Source organism: Lissotriton vulgaris, chromosome 3_1, assembly GCF_964263255.1.
Source record: "Lissotriton vulgaris chromosome 3_1, aLisVul1.2, whole genome shotgun sequence".
NCBI lineage: Eukaryota > Metazoa > Chordata > Amphibia > Caudata > Salamandridae > Lissotriton > Lissotriton vulgaris.
In genome coordinates, this window is record NC_141689.1 from 921,789,810 (window position 1) to 921,803,786 (window position 13,977).

At 40.9% G+C, this 13,977-nt stretch overlaps 1 protein-coding gene across 1 annotated transcript in view; it reads right to left on the reverse strand.

The window, feature by feature from the left end:
• The window catches only part of ALDH1A1 (aldehyde dehydrogenase 1 family member A1), a 271,085-nt gene that overhangs the window by 164,820 nt on the left and 92,288 nt on the right, over window positions 1-13,977 (reverse strand). Inside the window, exon 6 of the mRNA XM_086961266.1 lies at window positions 10,402-10,530. Within this exon, the coding sequence (XP_086817392.1) occupies window positions 10,402-10,530 (129 nt within the window). The remainder of the gene's footprint in view (window positions 1-10,401; window positions 10,531-13,977) is intronic.

Consider the following 13,977-nt stretch of genomic DNA (forward strand, 5'->3'; position numbering starts at 1 on the left):
TTTGTTGGAGTTCTGCTTCCTTTAAAGTGGGCAGTTTTCTTTTTCATCTTCCTTCATGAAAGATGTCTGTCACAGCAGGTACAACTTGGGAGCTGATTTTTAACAACACAATTCATTGGATTGACCAGAGTTCACACCTGGATGTCATCTACAGTGATATGTGCATCAAAAAGGTTAATACCAGCCACCCAGCCCTACTCTTTATGATTCCCTTGTCACCCCCATCTCCTTCCTGAGATGTGTCCAGGTCCTTCCTTGTGCTCTATTACTGAATCAAAGAGCAGTCTTTGGAACTGTAAAGGGAGTCTTTTTCTTTTCCCTCCAGTGTGTCCCCACCCAGCTCACAAGAATGCAGTGATACACCAGTCTGTCAGGGAGATTCCTCTTCTCATCATGTTTTGTTTCTGTTGTAGGACATAATCCTCGCCCTCGCCGCCGTCCCCCGCATCCGAAGAGCCACCACAGGGGGGAGGTCCTTCTCCTACCTCGCCGCCAAGAATTGGAACTCCCTCCCGACCCACCTCCGCCTGACCCAGGACCACCTCGCCTTCAGGAAGCAGCTCAAGACCTAGCTGTTCGAGCAGTAGTGGCCCCCCCTCCCCTAGCTCCTTGAGACCCTCCGGGTGAGTAGTGCGCTTTACAAATTGATTGATTGATTGAATCCAAAGTTATTCATTAGATGTAGAGTAAAGGTCATATGACCATGTGATGTGTTCTCTATTTTACTTTTTGGTAATAATAGGAAACTGAGAAATTGAGTTGTTGATTGAGTGGGGCAAAACCTGCGTCAAGCAACAGCCACAGTGCTTGTCAGGGCGAACCACAAAAAGTCACTAAATTAGCCTGTGCTTAACCCTCTGGTAGCTTAGCACAAAAGTAGTCAGGCTTAACTTAGAGGTAATGTGCAAAGTATTTATGCAGCACACAAACAGTAATACAGTGAAAACACAACACAAGGCAAATCCCACACCAATTCATAAAAATGCACTATGAGTTAACCTTTTATTTGCCACTAAAACAACAAATAACCAATCAATAGAACCAGGGATTTGGAGTTTTAAAGATTTAAGTAGGGATAGACCCTAAAAGCAGAGAGCTCCATTCATGATAATCTGGCCATGCTAGGCGGGGGAAAGTCACAAGTTCAGGCCGACCACGATAGAGCACGGGCCAGACCCATGCATCAGGTTAGACCCGCTGAAAGAGTTACTGTCTCAAAGACCAATGCGAACAGTCTAGTTCACGATGGAGTAAGCTACAAGAAGCAGGGAGAGCATCACGGTTAGTCAACATTATAGTGTGAAGAGCAGGCTAAGTGTCACAGATGGTTGTCACTGTAGCACCAAGATCCGATCTAGTGGTGCGGACGGGCGCTGCTGGAACTTCGTGTTGGCAGTGACCATAGGCTGTCAATGGGGCAGTGTGAAGTGCAGTTAATTTTGGCAGTCAATGTAGCCGAAACGAGTCAGGTTCACCAAAGCTTTGCATTGGCAGTCATCCCAATCTTGGTGTGAACAGGTCCATTCGCACTTATAGAAAGCCAAAAACTTCATGATTTCTCCCTTACTTCCAAGAGGAGCTCAGCTGGCCCTGGACCTACCAGGAAAGCACCTCTTGGGGATCGGGAACCCACTCCAGCAGAGGACAGCAGGGTTCAGGCAGGTCCAGGAAGGTCCAGTGAAGCAGGTCAGCTGGGAAGATGCATGTGGCCTCTGAAGCTTGTTATGTCTCTGTAGTTCTGAAAAGGAGGTCCGTTAGCTGACAATTGGAATCACTTTAGGTAGCATGGGATCAAAGGAGCAGGTCCAGTCTTCATTTTCAGACAGCTAGGCAGGCCTTAAGAATCAGCAGGAGAGTCATCTGGAAGTAAGGCATTCCTTCTTCTGTAGTATCCAAAGGTCCAGGAGTGTACTGAAGAAAAACCTCTCGACTTTTCCCCCACATCTGATTCTGGCATTCCCTCCATTCCTGCCATGGCCCCTGGATGTCTTGAGGCACAAAAGATGAGTGTGAAGTTCTTTGTGTGTAGATTGATGCAGCTCCTATGAAGTGCAAGTGTGTTAGGTGACAGCTGAGCCCCTCCCATCTTGTCAGTATGGCCCATTCTGCCAAGACCCAGTCCCCCTTTGTGATTCTATCTGGGAGAAATACTCAAAGGCCAACTGTCAAGTTTACCTAGTCATGTGACCCAGGATACAGGCTGCAGGCACCAAATGGTTAGGATAAGAAAATGTCAACTTTCTAAAAGTGGAATTTTTGGAATTGTGACTTAAAACCCAACTTAACATCAGAAAAGGTTTTTAAATTACCATTCATTAGAGACGAAACATGTCATTTCTACCTGTTCCAAAGCTAAAGTTATCACATTAAGTGTAATAAGGCAACATAATGTTATCATATGGGAGAGGTAAGCCTCACTGTATTAAAAACGTATTTGTGAGTTTTTCACTACTAGCTAAGCATGGGCGAATTTTGCGAATCTCGCGTTCGTGAATTTTGCGGATTTGCGAACTCGCAATCCGCAAAATCCGCGAATTCCCGCGAATTTGCGGATTTTTTTTTTTTTGTGTTCGCCCGTGTTTCTGCCAGTTCGCGAGGGTTTTTACAATTTCGCAATTTGCGAACTTACCTGTCGGGTCGCAAGTTTTGCGAACTTGTTGTTTCTACGTGTCCAGCCTGTTTGGGACACTCTTCTTCATCACTGCCACTCTCTGTCACCACTGCCACTCTCTGACTACTCATGCCACCCTCTGGCCCACCCATGCCACCCTCTGTTTCATCACCACACCCTCTGGTTGTCCAGTGTACATTATTTTCGGCAAAGCAAAGCACACCTTCCCTGCCTCAAGTGACCTGAATTAATTTGGGGCTGATTAATGTGTCACAGAATATTTTTTTAGCTGGCACCTACTTCCTTAGTGCGCCCTGATTAGTGATCTTTTGCACTTGCTAAGTGCTTTCATTGTTGCAAAATTAGTTACAACACCTGCCCTGCCCCAACTGACAATAATGAATTAGGGGCTGATTAATGGATTTTAACTTCCAGCCTGGCTCCTGCTTGTCTCCCTTAGCTGTAATTCAGGACCTTTGTGGCATATGTGTAACTATTCTGAGGTTCAGAGCAGGGTCACATAATAGTTGCAACTGGCAACTGAACTCTGGAGGGGCCCCTCAGGAAGCACTACAGGAAATGGCTACTAATGATGAGCCTGAACTTTTGAACCTGGTAAGTAGTTTCAGTTTTGCTAAGATCGTATTTCTGCAATTTAGCACTTATTCGCGGGGCGCGAAGTTGTACTGGGAAGCCGCGAACTCACGCGAACAGTGCGAGCAGTGCGAGCAAAATCCGCTGCTCGCGGATTTGCGGATTTTGCGGGAGATTCGCGAATCTCGCGGATTGCGAATTTCCCGAAAATCCGCAAAATCCGCGAGCGAAACGGATTTTCCGCCCATGCTTACTACTAGCACATGTAAAACCCAAAAGTTTATGTCCATCCTCCTAAATTCTTAAATACAGGTGGGCAGCGGATGGATCGGATCTCCATTGTCTTTCAATTACTTTCAGCGATCTTCGGTCTTTGTTTAGCCTACCATCGTACCAAGGGTTTGAAACTTTAGTGGTGACTCTTTTCAATTGAAGGGGTGCTATGTTGTCAAGTATCGTTTTCATAGACTTAAAGTAGTGATTGGTTAACTCCTGTACATTATCTAATCCTTCCATTGGTGGCGAGAGGATGTGGCTAGCAGCTGTGAATGTGGAAGGATTGATGTTATCTAGGTTTCTCCTCCAGATTTTTGTTCTCTTAGGTTGATAGAGAGTAATTTCGCTAATTCCTTGATATGGAAAGTGATTATGTGATGGTCGGACCAGTCGCAAGGGAGAATCGATTCAAGCTGAATAGAGTCAGATTTGAAGATCACAAGATCAAGTGTTGAGCCCTTATCATGAGTGGGACCATCGCAGATTTGTGACAGGTTGAGATCAGACAGGAAATCTTTAAGGCTTCTGCCCTCCGGGTGGTTTAGATCGTTCCAGTGGAGGTTAAAGTCCCCTAGGAAGATCTGGGTCATCTGTTGATCGACATTTGTTGCTAAAATATCCATGATGTGCTCAATGAAGGTAGGGTTGTCTACAATGACGTCTTGAGGATATCCTGTTACCTATGTTTAGTGAGTATGGTGGCATTTTTGGAGACGTTGGGAGATACCAATTGTAAACGAATACACACATTCTTTCTCAAGATGCTTAGAAGGGAGAGGGTTTAAGACTCTACCATTTTAACAGCAGATGCCATGAAAGGAAGAGAAGTATATGGTAGAGAAATCTCATTTTGAAGAGGTAATTCTCCTCTTATTTCATAGAAAAAACATTCCAGGTTGGCAAGGGGATCTCTAACATGTTTGTAAATTCAAACGCATGAGCATGTAGGTATTTCACAACATTTTCCTAGGCAGTGTACAGGTGGAACATAACCAAAGCTCTCCCCACGTTCCCCCAGATAGGCATTTACTCCAATAGATATTCCACAAAACGAAAACTGTGTGCAGTAGTAAATGTGTCCTGCAGCATAAATGTCTACTGATCCAGATTCTCTAATTCAGGATCAGCAGACTCCGAATCTGGTTCCTGTTACATGCATAAAAAACTGGGACATAGAGAGGTCATTTTCAAAAACCTGCCAACCAATAATACAGTTTTGACCTAATGACACATATTCTAAATATATATATATATATATATATATATATAAAGTTACACAAAATTGAATGCAAAATGTTCTCGTATACCAGACACAATGAAAAAGTGCTTTCCAAAAATATTAAATGTACAATTGTCAATCATATATGGGGGACAGAACATTTGTAAAGCGGATAGAACAGCTGACACCAGATCTAATGTGATATACCATAGGCATATGCTGTATAGTCACTTTATGAATTGAGTTATGTGCTGTGTTTGTAAGAAAAGCTTGGCTATTTCTTAATGCATGGGAGTTTACAATCTAGGTAAGTGCCTAGATATTAACAAAAATAGTCTAATACACATAAACATAACACGTGCAACAGAAACTTTCCAGCATAAAAAGTGTCAGACTGTTGATTTAGCTATTAAATGCAAACTGTAGACCTAAGGCTTATATGTCAAGGTGGTCTGCCATATTATTGCAGTAACGTCCCCCAATAAAATGTTGGTACTTAGGTAAACAAACATTCACTTGGAAACAATCGTACTGCACAAGTCCCAGCATGTATATGTATAAAATGCAAGTGCATACATCAAAAAAAGCATTTTAATTGATAAACAATACTGTTTATCAATAGCTGTCCAAATAAAGTGCAATTGCATATACAGAGAACATTGCATTGTAAACAACCACCCTGGATATTGGTAGCAAAAATTGCCAAGCTGCCGCTGAATTGTGCCGCGATAGTCATTAAAGTGCAAAAAGTGCAGTGTAGTGTTATCAATATCGAAAAGCATAAAAATGAAGCTAACTAGCAGCATAGCAGAGGCTCAAAGATTGGGAACCATAAATTCGTAAATATTTAGAAAAACAGCATAAGAAATAGGACTCTTTGAATATTGGTTGAATAGAGAATAGAAGCCACCAAGTGGAAACATGTACTTTAAAATAATACGTTGGAACACTATAAACATCCTATCATAGGCAAAGGGGACAATAATTAAATAAAATTATGCAGATCCTCATTAATATTCAATCCATTGGGAACTCTAGTGTCCAAAGAAAGAATACAATGGGTTTCTATTTGTCTAAGTAATTTTTTACGATTCTTGCCCCGTCCGGGGTTAGGGACCGAACCTAGAACAGTGTACTCCAAGTCTCTAAGCTTATTGTCATGTATAGACTTGAAGTGCCTGGCCACCGGATAGTTGCTATCAGAATTGACGATGGTCCTTACGTGCTTCAATATGCTTTTGTATACTGGAAGCTTTGTACTTCCAATATACTCAAGATCGCAAGTTCATCTCAGTTTGTAGATTACATACTCTGACCTACAGGTCAGATATTCACGGATTGCGATCTGCTCCTTACTAAAGGCAGTTTTATAGTGGGTGCCATTGTTCGCAAACGTGCAAGCACGACAATATGTGCATTTGAAGAAACCCATTTTGGATAGCCAAGTTTTTTTCAGTGGATCCTCTGGCATGGATCTGTCATATATATATATATATATATATATATATATATATATATATATATATATATATATATATATATATATATATATATATATATCTATCTATCTATCTATCTATCTATCTATCTATCTATCTATCTATCTATCTATCTATCTATCTATCTATATATATATATATATATATATATATATATATATATATATATATATATATATATATATATATATATATATATATATATATATATATATATATATATATATATATATATATATATTACCTACTGGCGGTCGCCAGTAGGTATATATAGTTAGGACCTAGTTACCATAGGAAATTCCAAACATTCTATTGGGAATAACTTTGGTGCCGATTAAGGGATCTGCCTGTAATTTTCCTTAAATTTGCCTTGCTGCTCCGCTCCTTCCCTGAAAGTTTGGGGGGGGATTCGTCAAGCGGGGGCCGAGAAAAAAGGGGGTCCCAAAATGTGTTTTCCCCATGTTAATTTCCATGGGGACATTCTGACAAGGCTACAGCGCAAACGGCTGAACGGAATTATACCAGATTTGGCAAAATGGTAGGGACTGGTATGCAGCAGTGCCATTTGTATGTTTGGTGTAAATCCCTCCAGTAGTCCTTGAGAAAATTGAATTTGAAATTTTTCAAATGGTATTTTCTATGGGACCTTTAGACACGGCTACAGCCCGAACGGCTGAACGGAATTACACCAAACTTGGCAAAATGGTAGGGACAGGTATGCAGTAGTGCCTTTTCTATATTTGGTGAAAATCCCTCCAGTAATTGTTGAGAAAATGAATTTGAGTAAATTATATATCTATATGCGCTCAACATTCTATTGGGAATAACTTTGGCGCCGATTGAGGAATCTGTGTGTAATTTTCTAGAATTTTGTCCAGCTCTGCTCCGCTCCTTCTCTGAAAGTTTCGGGGGGATTCGTCAAGCGGGGACGAAAGGGGGGTTCCAAAACGTGTTTTCCCCATGTTAATTTCCATAGGGACCTTTAGACACGGCTACAGCCAGAACGGCTGAATGGAATTACACCAAACTTGGCAAAATGGTAGGGCCTGGTATGCAGATGTGCCTTTGCTATGTTTGGTTAAAATCCCTTGAGTAATTCTTGAGAAAATTGAATTTAAAATTTTTCAAATGGCATTTTCTATGGGACCTTTAGACACGGCTACAGCCCGAACAGCTGAACGGAATGACACCAAACTTTGCAAAATGGTAGGGACAGGTATGCAGTAGTGCCTTTTCTATATTTGGTGAAAATCCCTCCAGTAGTTGTTGAGAAAATTGAATTTGATCACATTATATATCTATATGCGCGCACCGTACGCGTACCCTTATGTGCGCGAGCGAGTTTCTGATTGGCTGGCATTCAACTGTCAACATTCCAAACTGTCCAAACCAGGAAGTGTTGGCCACCATCTTGCTTTTTAGGAGAGAGCCCAAAACAAGAGTGGAAAACACGAAAAGGGGGCAAGGTAGAGACCCCCTAACCCTCTAGCCCTTTTCAGGGGGTCCCAAAAGGACCCCCAAGGGCAAATAAAAAAAATCAACATAAAAAATTTGCGGGGTACGTGCACCGTACGTGTAGGGTACGCGTACCCCACGAGTACCCCGCGATTTAAAAAAAAAAAAATGTTTGCACTTGGTGGTCCTTCTGGGACTCCCTGAGAAGGGCTAGGGGTTCAGGGGGTCTCAACCCTGCCCCCTTTTTGCATTTTCCACTCTTGTTTTGTGCTCTCTTGTGCCTCACTTCTCCTGAGAAACAAGATGGCTGCTCAGGTGGTCCCAGAAGGATAATAACATATATAAACGTTATCTGCTAATAGAATTAGCATTTACAAAACCTTTGAAATTTATTGAAAAAAAATATAGGTTTCACGCCTGATATAGTTAGAAATTAGCATTTAAAAAACCTTGCAAATTCACTGAAAAAAACATAGGTTTCAAAACTTATATAGTTAGGAATTAGCATTTAAGAAACCTTGCAAATTCACTTTAAAAAACATAGGTTTCAGGCCTTATATAGTTAGGAATTAGCATTTTAAAAACCATTGAAATTGCTCCTATATAGTTAGTTGTACTAACTATATTTCGCGCACCCGCAATCCACTGCTGATGATGTCACATATTACATCATTCATGACATGGTCAGTGACATCACTGATGACATCACTGATGATATCTCAAATGACATCACTGATGACATCACTGAAGACATCTCATTTGACATCACTGATCACATCACTGATGATATCATTCATGTGATAATACGATGCACCTCCTCACTCTCTAATATAACCTTTGATATGCCCAGTGTTAAATACAGACTACCATTCTTGAAACCATTGACACACCAATACCAGTTACTGCATACGCACTCACTGATTCCTAGGTCTACACACACATTCACTCATTCACCCATAGAATCACTCATACATACAGTCACTCATCAATACAACACTATCATATGCACTCATACACCTATATAAACACTCACACACTGCCACTCATCCATGGAGTTACTCACACACCTAGTCAGTCATGCAAAAAATCAATCACACTTCCATTTCCTCAACTATACAGTTATACACACAACACCTTACTTATTCAAACATATACTAACACATACTTACTCTCTTATACAATCACTAATACAAGTACACAATGATCCATATAGCCACTCGCACATTCACTGGCTTTCATGTATAGTCATTTATATATGCCAACTCTCACATGCACTGTGTTTTACATATGTACTTACTTGCACATGTAGCACTGAGATATCCATTCACTCACCAACACACCCATGCACACAGTCAACCGCCCATATAGCTGTTTCCACATGCACTCTTGAACTCATACACCTAGTGAATCAACTGCTCACACATCTATGCATAGAGTCACACACCTCCCAGCCTCCCACACACACACTCAGTCTCCCATTCAAATACTTGGGCAACCAATCAATAACCATATAGCCACTCATATAGCTACTGATCAACACATGCAGCAGCTTACACAACAACAGACATACTGATGCACACATTCAGACAGTTTAGTCACTAACCCATGCATTTAGTAAGACACATTTAATCCCTCACTCATACAGTCAGTCACGCACCTACTAAATCCTTCATCCTGACACTTATACATCCACTCATTCTTCAATATGTAAAACATATTTAAACTTTACAGAAACACACAGTCACTGGATGATGTCATCAGTGATGTAATCAGTGATGACAAATGAGATGTCATCAGTGATGTCATTTGAGATGTCATCAGTGATGTCACTGACCATGTCATGAATGATGTAATATGTGACATCATCAGCAGTCGATTGCGGGTGCGCGAAATATAGTTAGTACATCTAACTATATAGGAGCAATATCTATCTCTCTCTCTCTCTCTCTCTATATATATATATATATATATATATATATATATATATATATAAATATATATATATATATAAATATATATATATATATTTACATATAGTCACAACAAGGATACCCTTAAGGAAAGGCCTCCAGTATTAAAGCATGTTTCTTTAATGGAAAACAGCAGCGCAGGAATGAAAACCATGCTTAAAGAAATCAAATGGCAACCTTTGACAAACGCGTTTCAGGTCTCCCCTTCGTCAGTGGCTAATGGTGCTCGATACTTCAGGCAACATGTGCAGCTACTTTGACAACTATGAACCTCCCCCAGTGGGCGTTACCGTAACCACAGCATGCTGGTTCATGTAGTTGCAATATATATATATATATATATATATATATATATATATATATATATATATATATATATATATATATATATATATATATATATATATATATATATATATATATATATATATATTTGTGGATAGCACAACACTAAAGAGGAAAAGGATGTCTTGACCAAAGAACACCAGTTGAAGGAAGTTCGATCACTGGTTATCACAATTTACCCATCTATGTATGTCATGATAATTTGCAAGTATAATGCACATAATCACCTACAGAGCCTTTTGGTGCTAGCTAAGGGGGGTTGGGAATCCAGACAATGAATTAAAACAGGCACAAATAATTTCCACATCCCAATAGATTGTTCTTTCTCTCTTGCAACCAATCAGTATCTGCAAATGTAATTTTATAAAACTTCATAGTACAACATTCTGACGTGGCCCTGAGGTCTCCTATTAATGCTACATGAAAACTCACCTCTTGGATCAATGATCCCATGTAGAGAGCGGTAAGTGGCGTTTGCTCTGCTGGTTTAATTACAACAGTGTTCCCGCAGCAGAGAGCAGGTGCGAGCTTCCAAGCAAACATCACCAAAGGGAAGTTCCACTATAACGCAAGAAAAAATAAAAGAATGGCATACATTGTGTTTGTATATAAAAAGGTGGCATTCTGAATGTCAAGATTAAAATATTTCAAAATGTTTCTAATTAGCATAATGCAAACAAGTTACATACAGAGGGCCTCATTTACAAGTCAATTCCACCTCCTGTGCATCACATTTTTAGAGGACCCGGTGGCGCTGTGTGCTGGCCCATATTTACAAGGCCATGTAAAGTCACCTTGCATGACTTTTCATGGCCTTTTAAATATGGGCCCCTTTCACGCTTTTCTTTGCGTGAAAAGGGGCATTCCATGGGTGTTGCTGTGGGTGTTCCCACGCAACATCCATGGAACCTGACACATTCCCAGATATACAAAGTGTTGTAAACCTGGGCATGGTTCCAGTAGTGGCAGGCACAGTGAAGAGCGGTGGGAAGGGGCGGGGTAGATGTTGGCGAAGTCGACATGCGATGGGATAAGTAACATTATATAAAAAATATAAAAAACACTTACCTTGTGCTCGCCAGATCACTGATTCTGCGATGCGGCGAGCGAAAGGTGAGAGGTTTTATTTTTATTTAGTGTTAATTATCCCTTCGTCTGGCGACTTCCTCGACCCCCACCCCACCACCTCCCCGCTCTTACCTGTGCCGGCCACCACTGAATGTGCCAGAATCCGAGTGGCGCATTGAGGAGAAAAACTTTTATTTCTCCTCATTTTTTGCTCTTTCTATGTGTGCAGCACACACAGAAGGAGCAAAACACCATTAATTATTGTTTTTGTGCAGAAAAATGTCCCTTCCTGCACAACAACAATCATCCCTGTAACACAGGTAACCTCATGGTGCCAGGGTGTCTGTGTTGGTGCACGGCAGCACATTCCTGAACTTTTATTTTGACGCACAGCAGCGCAGCAGGAAGGATTCCTGCGCTGCCGTGCATCAAAATATAGTAAATGAGGCCCAGAAATGGTGAAAGGTGCAAACATGCGACATTTATATTGCCTTGTCATAATCAACCAACATATTTAGGGTCTTTGAATGATAATTATGGAGACACAATCGCTGAAATATATTTTCGCAGTGGAGTGAAATTGATTGTATTATTATTTTTACAGATTGTTGAATGCTTTAGAAAGAATCCCTCATTATAGTTATACTGAAGGTTTGTTTGCGTACTCGATTGAGGGTCATAACCCTGTGGAAATAACAGTTTTTGTTTTCGATGATTGTCCGGCAAACCTCCTTCCCTCAGTTTATAATATATTAAAACTCAAAGCGAAGAATTGATCACCACCATGGGGATGGGTCTCAAAGGAGTGTGACGATCGGCCATTTTATTACGAGATATTTGACAAAGTAATCCAATAAAAGCAATTATGAAGCTGACAACGTTAATCACACGTGATAATGAGAAATTAAAAATTGAAACAGTTGAAGAAGAAGAGCAAATAAGGCTAGAAACAAAGGGAAAGATGATCAGCATTTGTGTAAACACAACCCAGACACCAAAAAAATGTCTTTGTTGATGCAAATGAGTATATATTGGTACAGTGTAAATAAATAACAAATAACACAACACAACCGTAGGTATGGACGCAGGTGTGTGGCTTCCAAAACCAAGAAGAACATTTTCAAAAGAGGACTATCCAATTGATGCATTTTAGTCAGCATTCTTTTCCAATGAATAGGCAATACAGGGCTGGACAGGCCTTTTATTACACCGGGCATTTTCCCCGGTGAGCTGGAGACCGGTTTTAAAAATAGGGCAGCTCCTGGTGCTTCTGTTACTTTCTTCAGCTCCCTTTGGTGAACTGCAGAAGAAATGGGAGGCTTCACAAGAGACAAAGAAGGGGGAAGGGGCATGTACAGAGAAAGCAAAGAGAGGGGGAAGGAAGAGAGGGAGGAAGAGAGGATGGATGGATCGATCACGAAGAGACGACGGTCGCAGGACTGGTTTGATCATTTTTGCTAGGTCTGCTTTTGATTCCCAAGTTTGGCATACCTCAAATGCTTATCGGAATCTGCTCATACATCAGCATACACTTAACATTTGCAATTACTGGCAGGCAGCAGATTGTCATTTTAAAATTATTTTCGTGTGATCATTATTAACTCTTCACCTGCTTATGGATACTGTGGGTACAGATGTTATTTATTAAGCAATAAACTGCATATTTCCGTAAACCTATTCTATGTTTATGAAAAATACATGCAGGAATGTATATTTATTGCAAAATAAACACAAGGCACACAGTAATTACAGCTACATTAAGACCGATTAGAATTATTAACTAATCTTGATGTACATTGACAATCCCACTCAGATCAACCTATAACCTTGCCCAGGCTTACCAGAGAGAACACACTAGAGTAGTTAATCTACTTTCACAGGACTTACTGTGAACTGGAAATACTAGGACATGCTAGTCCAACCCTGCCCACTCAAAGTGAATGAATGGTGGATGGGGGAGAGTAGTCTCCTAGGTCCCAAAGGCTGAGCTATAATCTTGTATTGACCACCTGCCCTCATCACTTCTTGTCCAAGTTACTATGACTCAGCTCTATTGCCTCCCAGTGGCATAGGGGATGTGATTGATGGCGTGGCTATGGTTTGGTAGGCCTCTGCATGGTTGTATCACATTTTGCCACTTCCCACTTGGCATAATACGCCATTGAGCGAACACCTGGGTAGACTGTCATCTCATCACATAAAGAAGGGCATGTCTGCTTAATATCTGACTGCCTGGCCTCAGTGTTGTCTCCTCAGTGAAAAGTGCATTTCAGAAAAAAAACATCAGAAGAGAGAGTTTATAAGAAATAACAGCTCAAAGCCAAAGAAGTAGAATAAAGGGTAGAGTGTGCTTCAGCACACAGAAAGCGTTTGAGCTCCGTACTCACAGTTACTTTTTAGTATAGCATGGGCATAGCTGTGCCCCAGACGTGCCAGTCAATACATTGGGGCTACTGCACATCCAGGAAAATATCTTTCTCACATCAAGGTAATGAAATCAATAGGTCACCTTGGGCCAGATGTGGGTGGCCCAATACTGGTCGGTATTGGCCGAAATGACCGAATTTCTGATGTTACCTACCGGTATTGGGCATTTGGGATGTAGGTGGCATAAATTGCAAATTCGGTAATTTACCGATTCGGTATTTTAAGGAATCGGTAAATTACCGAATTTGCAATGTAGGGAGCACTCAAATGAGTGCTTTTCCCATTTTAGGATTCGTTTTTTACCACCAACTATAAGTTGGTGGTAAATAAGGAATACCTTTGAAAATGCAAATCTGTGCATTTTCAAAACATACATGCCCTTAGGGCATGTATGTGTGGCACATCTGCACACAAGCACGATTCAGGGGTGCAACAGGGTGTCAAAGTGACACCCTGGCACCCTTGAATGTTTCCCCCATTTTACCGAATCGGTATTTACTGATTCTGGGCCAT